Source organism: Fundulus heteroclitus, chromosome 18 (assembly GCF_011125445.2).
Source record: "Fundulus heteroclitus isolate FHET01 chromosome 18, MU-UCD_Fhet_4.1, whole genome shotgun sequence".
In the NCBI taxonomy this organism is placed as follows: domain Eukaryota; kingdom Metazoa; phylum Chordata; class Actinopteri; order Cyprinodontiformes; family Fundulidae; genus Fundulus; species Fundulus heteroclitus.
The window spans coordinates 14059373-14074107 of record NC_046378.1 but is presented as its reverse complement, the minus strand read 5'-3'; the positions used below and the strand labels follow the sequence as shown (position 1 = coordinate 14074107).

The 14735-nt window shown below is 41.5% G+C and overlaps 1 protein-coding gene across 1 annotated transcript; it reads right to left on the bottom strand.

Moving 5' to 3' along the window:
- Positions 1-233: 233 nt before the first annotated feature.
- Positions 234-14524, bottom strand: grk7b (G protein-coupled receptor kinase 7b). Its single transcript, XM_012859426.3, has 4 exons — positions 13556-14524; positions 8998-9435; positions 4713-4984; positions 234-2969 (listed from the first exon to the last, which is right to left on the bottom strand). Exons 1-4 carry the CDS (start codon positions 14150-14152, stop codon positions 2639-2641), a joined length of 1638 nt encoding a protein of 545 aa, XP_012714880.2. The 5' UTR covers positions 14153-14524; the 3' UTR covers positions 234-2638.
- Positions 14525-14735: the final 211 nt, after the last annotated feature.

The following is a 14735-nucleotide window of genomic DNA, read 5'->3' as shown; positions in this document are numbered from 1 at the left end:
GAATGATCACTGAGCAGGCAGACGCACCAGGAGCCCCACCATGCCTCCACCTGCAGCTTAGCTCATACCATCCCCTACTTGGCAACCAAATCCAGAAGTTAGAAAAGACATTTTAAAATGTTGATCAGTAAACATGATCCAAGGTATATGTCATCAGCAACTATACATAGAATAAAGTTATTTGTAGCGAGTGAACGAGCAGAGTTCACACTCTGTTCACTCTCTCTATAGAGTGCTTCATGCAGATTGCGCTGAATTTGTATGACTGTTGTAGTGGCCGGTCAAATAAAACATGGAAGCCATACCATCAGAATATAGCGTTTACAAATGGCGAACATGCACGGGAACATCTATGTAAACCTTTAATAAGAACTATAAATAGTTTACCAGAAGCTCTTAAGACAACCGTTATCCTCGTCGTTTGCTTAAGCTTTTGCCCACTAGCTTCCAACTTGGCTCAAACATATGAGGCCTAAACTGGCATGCTCTCTCTGTCTGATTGTAATCATCTTCTACTCCATCTGAGTTGAATTTCTCAAGTAAGAAGCAAGTTACACTGGATGATAATTATTCAGAAAGTCATTATCCCAGGATAACATTTACTAAAGCCAACCAATCACGAGGGAACTCTCGTCTTGTTTCTTCATCATAGTTACTTTTGTGCCTGACATCAGTTACTTGGCTGTCCAGCAAATCCTATTTTTTATCCTGCTGCTTGTTTTTCTTATTGTTTTCTTATTGTGGGTAAGGAAATGCAGATAACCACTGGATTTATCAGCTGAAATCTTTAAATTTGCTAGCTGTTATGTAATGCAAACATGCTAATTTCTCCATTATAATGCTAATGTTATGGATGTGTTCCAAATTTTATGTGATTATGGCAGCTGTTATTAAAAGTAAAAATTGTTAGCAACCAGGCTGTGTCAATATTTGACTCTTTTTCATAAACAAACCAAAAAGTATGGAGAACGGATTTTAGCTGTCAGGAAAATGATTATGCTTGTTAGAAACAATGGCTATTTTTGCTAAAGTTTGAAACTAAAGGTGCATGTCTATGTTACCATTTAAAAAAAGATAAACTAATGCTAAAGCTAAAAGCTAATGCTTAAAACCACTAGCTATAAAAAAAACACATAAAAAACAATAGATAATACGCTGAAACTGCTAGCTAACAACTGTTAGCTAGCAGGTTGCGTTAAAAGTTTGAACTAAAAATGCCGGCACCACTTTAATAGACATGGACCACGAATTTTTAGCTTTTTGGTAAAGTTGAAAGCACATTTCAGTTATGTTTAAATTTTAAGGAAAACATACTTACATGCAATTTAAAAAGCTAACATTTAAAATGACTGGCTTAAATATTTTAGCTAGCGTGACATGACGCATTAATATTCAACGCTTTTATAAAATGTGATGGTGGCATTTAAATGGTTAGCTTTAGAGAAATATAGTTTGTACATTTTAAAGAATGTCACCTCTCAAAACTGGTAGCTGAATAATCATGGATAACGTGCATCCTTTTATTTTTTTGGCAAACTACAAAATTAGGAATTAAGAGTTTAATGTTTATAGTGAAATGTTTACTTGTAAGAAAGGGTAGATTGTCGGCTAGCAGTTGGTATTAATAGGGGAAACAATTCCTAAACGTGAGGTTAACTCTTTAAATTGTTAGCTCTGCATCATGAGTTTCAATGTCTTTGCTAAAATGTAGCTCAGCTAACATACTTCAAGTATTTTTATTCTCTGCTGACTGAGGAAAATCTGTCCCAAACACAGGATGAAGGACTGAAACGATTGCCTAAATGTGTTAGTATAATCACATAACAGATAAAGTAGATTTTGTGACAGGAAAATATGTATCCACAAAGTAAGCGCTTGTGAATGCTAGATAAAACAGTCCTCATTAAAAGCAGATTGGCACTTGCTTTTTCTGCGTGTGGGGACAATGTTGTTGTTTTTCTTTCCTGGATTCATTATTAAAAATGACTAAATCCTCATAAATACCAGAACAGCACAGTCAAGATAATGGGTTTGCTGAGAAGTAGGCTTTAGTGCACTTTGTTGGTGTTTGGCGGCACATAGTGGTGAATGTCTGCCAGTGGGAGGATTTATATCAATCTCACTGCATTAAGGCTTTGCCTTATCACAACCAATAGGCCCTATTGGCTTTTGGCACGTTATTAATTTATAAGAATTATAGGATCTAAGTGCAAATGCTGATGATAACAGCAGTTTGTCTGTATGACCCACAACCATTATGCAGCGTGTTTACAAACAGATGCAAACAATTTCCTGCTGAAACGGCGGCGTGATGTCATGGAAACTATGAATCCACTGGGACCGGCTGTCTAACTAGGACTAGAGGGCAAAGTATGAAGCAGCCGAGCCCTTATATGCACTTAACTTTTGTGACAAATGTTTCGTCATGTTTGGCTCCGGCAGCATTATTCCCTGACTTTTTGTTACGTACAACTCTCTAGCACTACAATAGAAAAAGAAGTGCATTGGCCTTAAGAGTAAAGGCAAAGTGCCAGAAATGTTCCTGAGCAGCTTAATTTAGCGCACAGCGCTCAGAATATTGCAACGACCCAATTCCACAGGTTTCCGAGGAAAGAGATCCAGCCAGGTGAGCAGAATCTCACAAGACGACGCACATCCTGGATGTCCACACACTCTCGTGGCCGTGGCCGTTCACTTCGAGGTTGTTCATGTCGTCAAACACGCCGCTGTCGATCATTTCGCTCTGCCAGCGGACGGAGACGGCACCCGTGCTGAACTCCTTGAAGAATTTCTCATCCTTGGCGTCGAGCTTGACATCCTTGATCTCGGAGTTGTCCCTAAAGTCCTCGCTGTCTTTGGTGTAGACCACGTTTGGTTTTGGCACCCAGGGGGGCTCCACAAGCCCTCCCTCCAGACGGTGGAAATTGATGCTCTTGAAAAATGTGTGAGTCCTTGGGTCGTCATCCTTGCTGTTAAAAAAAAACACATAATTGAATTGATTAATCTGACTTGAGATGTTAAGGTGTTTTAAGTGGTCATTAAGACCAAAAAAAAGCACAAATTGCACTCATCATGTACATGAATCACACAATAATTTGGTCTCTTTAAGGATCAGTATGAATCATAACTTTTTACAGTACGGTTAGATTATATAGCAAACAACTAATGATTTTCAAAAACAACGCTACAGTGAACAATTTCACAAATATTACAATTTTTCTCCATTTCACACCCAGCCAAGACTGTATGTAGGCCCAAATATATAAATACATCCCCACTGATATTTGGTTGTACGTAGAATCAGTGTTTAACTTGGTTCTAGCTGGACATTTGACCACATTTCCCGGTAGAATTGGGCTTAATTTAAATTGGCTGGTTTGCTGGCACAAACCACCTTCCAGAAGCTTTTTTGTTAACCGGATCCTTAAATTTCAAAACCATTTTTCACGAGTATTTTAGATGCTACTTGAACGCCCATTCGTCCTTAGGTGGAACCCAAGGTCCAGCCCAACGTGTCATCCTCCAATTAAAGGAAATTAGCTTGGTTCTTTAGCAAGTGGAACATCAGTGTCATGGTCTACATAGCGAAGCCAGTTTTACGCCGTCATGGATTGAGAGGGTGTGGACCAAAGAAGAAGGCCATCCTGCAAAACCAACGTTTAACACAACTAAAATCTGCTGCTGCACACATGGGCAAGACTTCCACCTTGTCATCTTTTTAACTCCCCTAGCCGCCACGTCAGTCGTAATAATAATTGAACTTTATTGATCTCACAATGGAGAAATTCACTTCTGCATCTTAAACCATCCCCTTGGGGAGCAGTGGGCTGCCACTGTGCGGCGCCCGGGGAGCAATTAGGGGTTAAGGGTCTTGCTCAGGGACCCAGAATGGCAGCTTGCAGGAGTTGAACTCAGAACCTCTGGGACCAAAGCTCTGTGCTCTAACCACTAGGCCACCACTAAAGCACAACGCAGCAGAGACCCCGTTTCTCTCAACGCCCTGCCAGCTTTTGAGTCCGCCTGCTAACTTAAACACAAAGTAGAAGGTAAGAACATTGGGTCTGTCAGTATGAATCTCATCAAATTTATTCTTCCTGTTTCATAGCAGTGTGATGTTTGGACTTTTGACTGCTCATAACGCAGAGCTGATTAACTGACTATTGGTAGTGATGTCACAAAGTGTCATGGTCAGAGGGGATAGAAAGTGAGCTACTGGGGATCAGGGACAAGAACAATGTTTGGTGAAATTGAGTCCGTTTTGGTGTAATTTGAAATTTCCAGTCTTCAATGTCATCGTCTTTTTGACCATTAAACCCAGAGCGATGTAGGCTCCTCACAACTGTTTTCAGAAAGTAAAAATCTGATCTTTTGTACTCCTAAGAAGCTATGTGAAGCAGAAATAGTTTGTTATCCTGGCTGCGCCGATTCAAATGCAGTGTCCCACGTTGGGGTGAAAAAGTTTGGCACAAGTTGGCATGCCCTGACACCTGTCCTGAAATACTCTCTATTAAAGGTTGGCAGCCATTGTTTGGCTTTTGCCTCCATCTCCCTAACCTGACTCCGCCAGATGGATTTTCTTTAACGGAAAGTAGCCAGACTGATCTGCGAGTGAAACCTTGAAAGCTCGCGAGATCAGGATGGTCTCACGAGGCTACCATCTCCCTGCTCTTGCATAATGTGTTTATTGACATTGTGCACGGATTTGTTCTTACCGGCACCCGAGGCGAAACGCAACCTTCCTCCTGAGAAGGTGGTTGATTAAATCTTTGGTTGGACCGTCAAAGTGTTTGCCTTCAAACTTGCAGTCGTCCTCCAGAGTACGGCGGGTCACCTCGCTGTTCTGTACCTTTTCCCTGAAGTCTTTGAAGGGCAAGCGACCCGCCACCATCTCATAAATGCTGCAGCCCAGAGCCCACCAGTCCACGGACGTGCGGTAGTACTCCTGCTTCAGGACCTCTGGGGCCATGTAGCCAGTCGTACCAGCCTGCAACACACAGGCCAGGATGGAAGAGGACAGTCAATGAAGACTGATGTGGGGGAAAAACACTAATGTAAATAATCACTGTCCTAAAAAGAGAAGATTTCTGTTTAAATGGCTTATAGTTAATGCCATAAATACACAGAAAATTAGAACATTACTTAAGAACAATTACAAAAAAATGTTTTTTAATAAAGCAATGCACTGCAAAAAGAGAACTCAAAGTAAGTAAAATGTTCTTGAAATTTGTGCATTTTTCATTGATTTCAGCAGATAAATAAGATTATTTGCCAATGGAATAAGACGTTTGCACTTAAAATAGGAACAACTCATCTCTATCATCTTTTTTCAAGTGCAGGATATCTAATTATCTTATTTTAGGGGTAAAAATCCTCATTCCATTGGCAAATGGTCTTATTTAGCTGTTCAAATCAAGGGAAAAAAAATACAAATTTCAAGAAAAATTTTCTTACTTTTAGTTCCCTTTTTGCAGTGTGTCACTCTGTATCTAACCGTATAGATGCAACGTTGAGTGGAAGGAAACAATTTGGTAGAAAAAGGTTTAAAGCCACAGGGATGACAGCAGCTTTAGGAAGCATAGTGAGAGTTTGGGGAACAGGATCAGTTACTTTAAGAGACACACCACACAGACATGCATTCAGGACTTGGTTGTACAGGACGACCAGGACGTTGTTGCAATTGGTACCTTGTGTCAAGCCATTCCTAAGTCAGAGACATCAGTGTACCAAAACGACCAAGAAGGAAAAAGACCCCTTTACAGATGAAAGTACATTTTGCATTTCATTTTGAGATCAAGGCCTCAGAGTCTGGAGGAAGAGCGGAGGGCCGCAGGATCCAAATTGCTTAAAGTCAAGTGTGACGTTTGCATCGTTTGAGATAATTTGTGTAGGCTGGTGTTGGTCCACTGAGTTTTATCAAGACAAAAGTTCCCACAGCTCTCTACCGGGTATTTATAGAGCATTTCATGCTTCTCTCTCCTGACGAGCTTTAGATGCTGATTATGTTCTTAAGCAGGACTTTGTCCCCGCCCATATTACCAAAAGTACCGTATAGCAATTACGAGCAAGGTATCACTGTGCTCGACTAACTCTGCTGCACTGCAAACAAGGATCTAAAAGTAAGCAAAATTTACTTGAAATTACTGTATTTGTCCTTAATTTGGGCAGGTAAATAAGATCATCTACAAATGGAATGAGCATTTATACCCCTAAAATTAGATATTTAGATATACTGCATTTGAAATAAGACGACTGAGATGAGCTGTTCCTATTTTCAATGCAATGGTCTTATTTCATTGGCATATCATCATTTAAACTTGCCTCCTCAAATTAAGAATAAATACATTAATTTCAAGAAAATTTTACTTACTTTTAGTTCCCTTTTGTACAGAAAAAAATAAAAATCTTCTACGTTGCATCAATTAAATGTATCCAATGATAATCTGAGCGTTGGTGTCAAGGATAAAAAAAGGGACACCAGACCCAAAGATGCACCTAAAACTGTGGATATCTACAGCAATCTGTTTCTCCTTAACACCAAGTGCTAAAGGAGTATGCTATTTATGAGATGCCCATTACTGCGCTAAAAATACATTTTCATTGGGTCTTATGTAAGCTAGTGTTCAAAGAAAATGGCTTTTTATTTGCTAAAAGTAACAGTTTTCATAATTAGGAGAATAAAAAAAACCTAAGACTCTGGGTGAAAGGAATCTATATAAGTTTAGCTTTTAAATTTGTTACTGAAAAAAAAAGACATTCTAATTCATTGAGATCCAACTGTATTCATAATAGTTGTCAGGACTAATAGTGATCGGGGGATAGAATAAAAATAAAAATTAGGCCCAGACAACTCCCCATGAAACTGCTAAAAAATAATGAAACATATGGGAAAGAATGTTCTTATTACTTTGACTGATTGCCCTTCAAATGTGGACTAATTTTGTTTTGCTTTGAGCAGCAGACCTGGCTGTCAACCAGTCATTACTGACAAGCAGCCACAAGAGGGCGCTGTACGTCTACCATTTAGAACAAGTACAAAAATAATGTGAAAGGTTTTAATTGTATTCATAAAAAGTCCAACGTTCAGATATGCTTTCACCCAACAGGTGCTTAGACTCTAACAACGATCTCACCTCGCCTTTGTTCATCTTCAGAAGAGCCACCCTGATTGGCTACTGCTGCTGCTGCTGCGCCAGCACTACTGTGCGTTTCTTCAACTAGTTAATGTTGACAGCTAATGTTAGCGGGCCCAAAATTGTTATTATACTTACAGCCGCAAGCAGCCAGGTTGTCGACTAGCTATAAGCTAATACAACCATCAGCAACAGCTGCCTGGAGTGAACTATGTTAACTTTAATTTTCACAATACTGTGAAAAGCGCTAAAGTTTATGAGAGTATGCATAACAACCAAACTTCACTTTCGGGAAAGAAAGCAGTCAACAGTTGCCTCTCCTCTTTCTGCCTTTTTTTTCTCTCTTTCTTTTGATGCCCCAATTTATGCTTCTAGGGCAGCATGATGTCCCCCAGGTCCTTAAATCTGGGCTCACCGACATTTCACTTGTTTTTGGTTGCTGTAGGGTGGAGTAAACCATTTTGTGCCTTCCACTATGTTGTTTGGACTGTGACAAAAAGTTCACTCTCTCAGCTGATGTTATCAATATATTTGAAATAAATTATTACACCATTTAATTGAAGGGCCCAATTGATTAGAAATAAAAACATCCCAAAAAAAATCTGCCTTCTATAAACTAAGGCTGCACCATGTTGCAAAACTGGACACACTAAAGCTGCAGAGTGACAACACTAGAAAAAAAGCTGTGCAAGACCATTCTTTTTCAAGGTTTTTAGCTTGCATACAGTACAGACTACTGTATTTAGACATAGATGTGCATATATAGATTCAAGTATTATAAATAAGCCAAATAAATAGCTGTGTGATTATATATATATATATATATATATGTATATGTATATGTATATAAATAAATATAAATAATGAAGACCAACAGGTCTTCATTATTTCATAAAGTATGAAACGTTAGGAAAAGACTTTTTGGGAGACTATTAAAGAGGTAAAATTACTAATATGAGAAAAAAGGATCTAGGTCAATAAAGTAAAAACAAAAAACAACAAAAAAAAAACATAAAAGTGGTAATGTTATGAGAAAAACGTCATATTATAAGAATTAAGGGGGAACATTTCCAGAATAGTCACAGTTTGCAGAATTATTTCACTCCTGGAGTAATAGGGCCAGGTTAGATTATTTTAATTATTTTTATTCTTTACGAGAATAAATTCAGGAGAATGAAGCTAAACGGATATGAAAATAAACTTGTAATATTACAAAAATAAAACTATTACGAATACAAAGTATATTCTGAGATTAACGTCCCTCTGATACTGTTTAAGTGAGTAACAGCAGATTTGCCACATTCAACATGGCGGACGCTCTGACGCATCACAGCATAGGCAGAACCCGCCCAACGACGCGTCTACGTATATAATGTCTATGGGATGACCCCTCCTGCAGGGGCGTGTCCTGGCTGATCCATGGAACGAGAGCTTGAAGCTCTCACTTCCTCATTTTACCTTTTCCTGCATCGTGATCAGTATGAGAGTCCGGTGCCGAAGCTGTGCCAATCATCTGGCTTGTTTAGATTAAAAGTGTTAAAGTTTCTGCCTCGGGGGTCATTTCTTACTTAAGAATGCAGGGCAAAGATTAGTCCGCTGACGCTCACAAGCTCTAGGCCTTCGATGCGTCTCTGAGTCAGCGCAGGCGGGCTATAAGTGAGCATTAGGTCAGCCATCTTTTAACGAGATAACCTTTGGCTCCGCGGGGTCACGCTCTCTGGGCCGAGCGTAAGTAGAGCCATCATCTCTGTTTCCGCTAAGAGGCTTGCCACGGCAGCGGAGCATGTGTGGGGATTTCAAAGGGAGGGTAAACAGAAACAGGCTCACGGCTGCAGCCGCACGCACCGCCCCGATGCAGCGTACTGACCCTCTGGCAGACCATCTTTCCTTTGGGCAGCTCCACGGCCAGTCCCAGGTCCGACAGGCGGCACTGGCCCTTCCCGTCCAGCAGCACGTTCTCAGGCTTCATGTCGCGGTACACGATGTCCATGGAGTGCAGGTGGAGGATGCCGGAGACCATTTGGGCGGCGTAGTAAACCACGCGCTCCATGCGGATGCCCCTCTCGCCCAGCTCGTAGATGTGAAACCTGAGGTCCCCCCCCGACATCAGGTTCATGACCAGGCACAGGTGGGTTTTGCTCTGGTAAGCGTAGGCCAGGTTCACGACGAAGGCGCTGTCGACCTTCTCCAGGATCTGCTTCTCGGTGAGGGCCAGCCTCTCGCCTCCCTTCTTCTTCAGGCGCTTCTTGTCCAGCTTCTTGCAGGCGTACATCTGGCCTGTGTGTTTGACCTGCACCGCACACACCTGACAGACAGGAGCACACAGAACAGTCACTTGGTAAAACTCAGTTCTAAAATTAGAAGCATGAAAAAAGGATTTAGGGATAGATTTGTCATTGGAGGCACTAAGGCTCATAAACAAACAATCAATTCACGCTTAAGGCTGCTACTGTATAAGTGGTTAATGCGAGCTTATGTTACACCAGTTAAATTAAACAGGTATAATTTTGATATACCAGACACATGCACAAAATGCTCTGACAAAAAGGGGACACTGTTTCATTGCTTCTGGGAATGCAGGGCAATTAGGATTTTTTGGAGAGAAATTAAGCAAACTATAGAACAACTTGTTTCAAAAGAAATTCCTCTGGATCCAGGTTTTTTTCATTCTGGGTTTATGTCCCAAAAATATTAAATATACCAAGTGTGAACAGTTATTGATCGATATATGTCTGTTACAATCCAAACGTCTAATTGCACTTTTCTGGAAGAAAACAGCAGCACCAACTATCAGGCACTGGGTCAGACAAATGCTGACAACTTTTAACATATCTCCTAAAAGGAAAAGGTGATTCATTTGAAAATATATGGAGACCCTTTATGATTCTTGTGGAAGGAATGGACTTATCTGAAGACGACGAGGACAATTAAATAACGCCAGCTTGAAAATCCGGTTGATATCAGAGCCTTTGTAACCAGTTTTATGTCTCTTGCTGAAAAAAGTGTAAAAGTACTCAAATGCAGATTTGCATCTGAGAGGGTTTTTTTGTTTTGTTTGTTTTTTGGGGGTTTTTTTTGGTATGGTTCTTGTATTTGCTTATACGGAATGTATAATTGCTGAAAATAATAAAAACATTAATGGAACAGTCACTTGGTGGCTTTTAGCATCTCTTTAGGTCGTCGCATCCTTAGATATTTGTCCCTGATGATTTGATCCGTCTACGGTTGCCATGCACGGGGCTGTGGCAGTGTTAAAGAAAAGAGGGAACGCTCGTGGATGTTTGTACAAAACACACACACAAAAAACAAAAGCTTGTGTTGTGTGAATTAGAATTTGCGTTAATGACTTGTGAATCATGACCCAAAATGGTCACTGCACCACGCTTGCATAACTGCACATTTACACCTTTGCACATATGCTTCATGCTGCTGAACTGATGAAGCCACAAAATGGACTCTGTACCACATGTGAATAGCACACCGTCTATTTCCCATGCATTGTCTACATTGTTACATTTGTTTTTCATTTCAACTGTTTACATAAATCGCTGCAGCATCTTTATCCTGAAAATTAATGCAATCTACTGTGATTTTTAGAGTGATTTCTAGAGTGACTTTTTTCAAGCTGTATGCAAAAAATATTTTGTTCTGTACGCACTTTGTGCATACAAAATGACAATAAAGAGATCTATCTATCTATCTATCTATCTATCTATCTATCTATCTATCTATCTATCTATCTATCTATCTATCTATCTATCTATCTATCTATCAATCTATCTATCTATCATCGCTTGTGTGATTTCATTTATGCAAACAAATGCGGGCATGACCATTCATACCGCGCTGGTCAGGTGTTTCCGTTTATTACACATAACTATCATATTCATGTTGGGCTTTGGATGGCTCATTTGTCATTTAAAGAGCGAAATGATCACATAACAAAAGGTATAAATTGTTTAAACAACAATCGACTGATTTTAAGTTGTTTGTGGTCTTTCTTTAATCCACACAGGGCCAATATTTTAAATGGACTTCCACTCTTATTCAAAGCAATCATTGACCTGATGGAAGACGCAACTGTGTCCAACTATCAATGATCTAAGCTTTAGGGTTAAATAAAACACTTTGGATTTGGTCCTTCGTAACAATGACTCTGTACGATGCCCCACAGCATGATGCTGCCACCACCACCACACTTCTCATAGTTTTAATTTTAGGAAAGAACAGTCCTAACTAAACTCAAGCTTGTGCGGCCAATTTTTGTTTTTGAAACTGTTGTCGTACGGACACTTTCCAGTCGACTCTGCTTGTTTAACCCCAGATTAAACAAGCAGAGTTGTCTTCCTGCTTTGATACGTCCCTCTAACTTGGCTGTCCCCTTGCTTATTAAGCATGCTGCTGCTAAATCTAAGCTTTAAAAAAACCCAGAATGGACTCGTCACTTTTCTGGAAAAGCAAAATGTTTTTTTGTGCTAAATAACATTCTAGCATTCATAAAACGCATTTAACCAAAAAAAAACTGCTTTCTTTAGGTGTCCAGTCACACCACGGCGGGCACGCAGACATTGGGAAATATGCCGTTTTATTTTGGCCAGACCTATCAAATGGCTTTGACAGTGTCAGTGACACCATCTTAATTATTCAACTGGTTCTTGCTTGTCAAGCAGGAGCCAAAATCTCCGTATAAACTATTTTCCGTTATATTCCCCTGATCTGATATGTGGGATACCCCAAAGCATTTTTTTTGCCCTCTTCCGTTATACATCCCCTTGGGTAGATTTAAAAAAATACATTAATCGAGATGTCGATTCATTTTTGTGTTTCCTCCTGTCTACACTATTATAAAACCCTTTTCACATGTATCAATAAAAAAGCCCCTGGATCACCTTCAGCTGGTCCAAACCCCAGTAGCAAGACCCTAAACTGGAACACGGAGAACATCTCACATCCCTGCTGGTCTGATGTCTTTAAATGACTCATTTTAGACTTTGTTTTAAGAGCTTAACTTTCAGGACCCTCCTTCCTGTTTTACTCGGTTGTTAAATAAACGTACTCCTACTCAGGCTCTCAAACCAAACCTACCAGTAGTCCCAAAGAATAGAAACAAAGTTTTGAGGCTGTTTCCAGGTCATCAGAGGAACAATCTCGCTTTACGGCAACGGACTGATGACATTCACATGTGCTTGTTTTTCTTTTCCCTTTGAATGCCATCGATTTTTTAAATTATGATTCAGAAGCTTTTATTTGTGTCCTTTTAATTATGTCTCTTTTCATGCTCTGTTTTATTCTGTCAGCATTAGCGCTGCAAAAAGAGTGGGTTGCCTGCTCAGCCCGTGTTGGTGCTCTGCAGGTACTCTGACTTTCCCCCACAGCAGAAAATAAACAATCCATGTTAGATTAACTGGTCACTAAAGTGCCTTTGGGTCTGAATGTTTGTATGCATGGTTGTTTGTCCAGTCTCCATGTTGCCTTGTGACGGACTGGCGACCTGTCTAGGATGTCCCCCGCGTCTCGCCCAATGACTGCTTGCGATAGGCACCATTGCCCTCATGACCCTGGAAGAATAAGCGGATATAGACAAGTGGTGGATGCCTCTGTGAAGCATTTTGGGGGTTTTATTAGCAAAAGATGCTATATAAATAAAACCGGCTGAAGTTATTTCCTGTCTTGAGCAGTGACGGTGTGACGTTATCACACCTGGCATCCCCTAAAATGCTACAGCTGGCAGGAAGTGCTTTGAGCCTGAGATGATACAACTTCAAGAAGCCGCTGATTTGCAAATATCTTACGTTGCATTGCAGGAAATGTTTATCCCTTGAGTTACAGGTTTACTGGTTCATTATTTCTTTGTAAATGTTGTTTTTCATGCATTTTTTCCCCCTAATCGCTCGTTGAACCCACTGTTTCCAGTGGCACCACCAGAGGGTGGCCAGGGGTGGCCATGGCCCCCCGTGCCATGTCTTGGCCACCAACCCACTGGCCAGTGTAAATTGTAGGCGGTCGCTCTTCCTGAGCTTCTATCACACTTTTATTTGTATCTGCCAGTATCTACTTTCCCCTAGTAACTGTTTTGTTTTCCAATATATGAATAAATGTACGCCTTATTCTACATATAATTACACAATAAAAATAAATTGTTGTTCAACTCAAGATGTTAACTGTACTGTTATTGGTCTATGCACATTAGAGCATTAGGAACATTAAAAATCCAAAACAAAACATTAAAAACCAAAAGATATTAGTAGGCGTTTACATCAGTCTTTCTGATAGTTTTGTTACAGGCAGCTTTATTACAGCAGTAGAATAAAATCCTGATATTATGGCTTTTAGTTTCAGTGCCACCCCAAGAGTTTACGTGGCTCCATCTGGCCACCCCTTATGAAATATTTCTGGAGGAGCCACTGAGGATATTTTGTACCAACCTCACCGAAGCCGCCTCTGCCCAAAGTCCTGAACTCGTAAAAATATCTGTCAGTAATCTTCTGCCTCTCGCACTCCTTCCACTGCAGAAACCTGCAAAAGAAGGGGCTCCTCAGGTACTCCGAGAAAGGCCTTCCTCTCAGGAACTCCCTGGTTGCTTCTCTCATCCGGCCCATGGCTGCCTCGTCGTTGACGTCCGACAGAGCCAGGCACGTCCTGACGTCCTCCGTCGTGAGGTAGGAGAGGAACGTCGGCGCCTGAGGCTGGCAGAACCGGGACAGTATCCTCTGTTTGGCCTTCTCTTTGGGTCCGTCCTCAGCGAAACCCCAGTCGCTCAGCTCCTCCAGGAACTCGGCGGCAGCCGCGCACTGCGGCTCGGCGGTCCGCAGGAACTGCTGGAACAGCTTCCTCCCTATGGGCTGTCGCTCACAGAGGGACTCGTAGGTCCTCTCGGCTGCCGCCCAGGAAGCAGAGGACTTCCTGGGCTTGGGCAGCGTGAAGGACACCCGCTGCATCCTCAGCTTGTCGCGGTCCATCCCCAGGGCCTTCAGGTAGGCCGTGTTGGCCACCAAGCTGTCCAGACCCACCAGGTCACCCATGGGTGGGATGCGTCCTGCGGTTACGCGCCGGTTAAAACTAGGAACCCCTTAAACTCACCCGTCTGGAAACTGGAGGCACCAGAGACCCCACCGAGATCCCACATCCTGAACATTCTCCCCCTCTCGTTCCCGCACAGCTCTGCGCGTTTCTTCAGAGACGGCGCATGGGGAGAGAGCAACTTAATGTGGTTTGAACTTAAGAGGATTTGGACCGGTCTATTCTTAGGAGACGCAAAGTGGCTGTGTGCAGCGGCCACGCCGACATGGTGAGGCGCCAGCTCTAGCCTTGGATTCACTGAGATTCTCAGACCACCGAGGGCATAGTAGTTACTTTATGCACACGCTGAGGACAGACGTCTTTTAAGAGGAGCCAGGATGTCCCCGCATGAGGACCCCCTGCTCAGAAAACAGAAACATGCCTGGACCTTCGCCCGTCAGAGGTCATGACGTTGAGGAAAACACTTCATATCCGCTTTTATTCAGCGATAAAATGACCGCTAGTAAAGCCTGAACTATGAGCATTTTTAATTTACGCAGGTATTTTTGGTGTAAAACGCTAAAGCGGCTTCTTTTTTTCCCCCCC

Excerpts from the sequence above, each read along its gene's own strand:
- grk7b (XM_012859426.3), bottom strand. The coding sequence starts at position 14,152 with ATGGGTGACCTGGTGGGTCTGGACAGCTTGGTGGCCAACACGGCCTAC. Across the intron at positions 4,985-8,997 it reads GAAAGATGGTCTGCCAGAGG|GCTGGTACGACTGGCTACAT; the intron begins GTCAGTACGCTG and ends TGTGTGTTGCAG. Across the intron at positions 2,970-4,712 it reads GCGTTTCGCCTCGGGTGCCG|CAAGGATGACGACCCAAGGA; the intron begins GTAAGAACAAAT and ends TTTTTTTAACAG.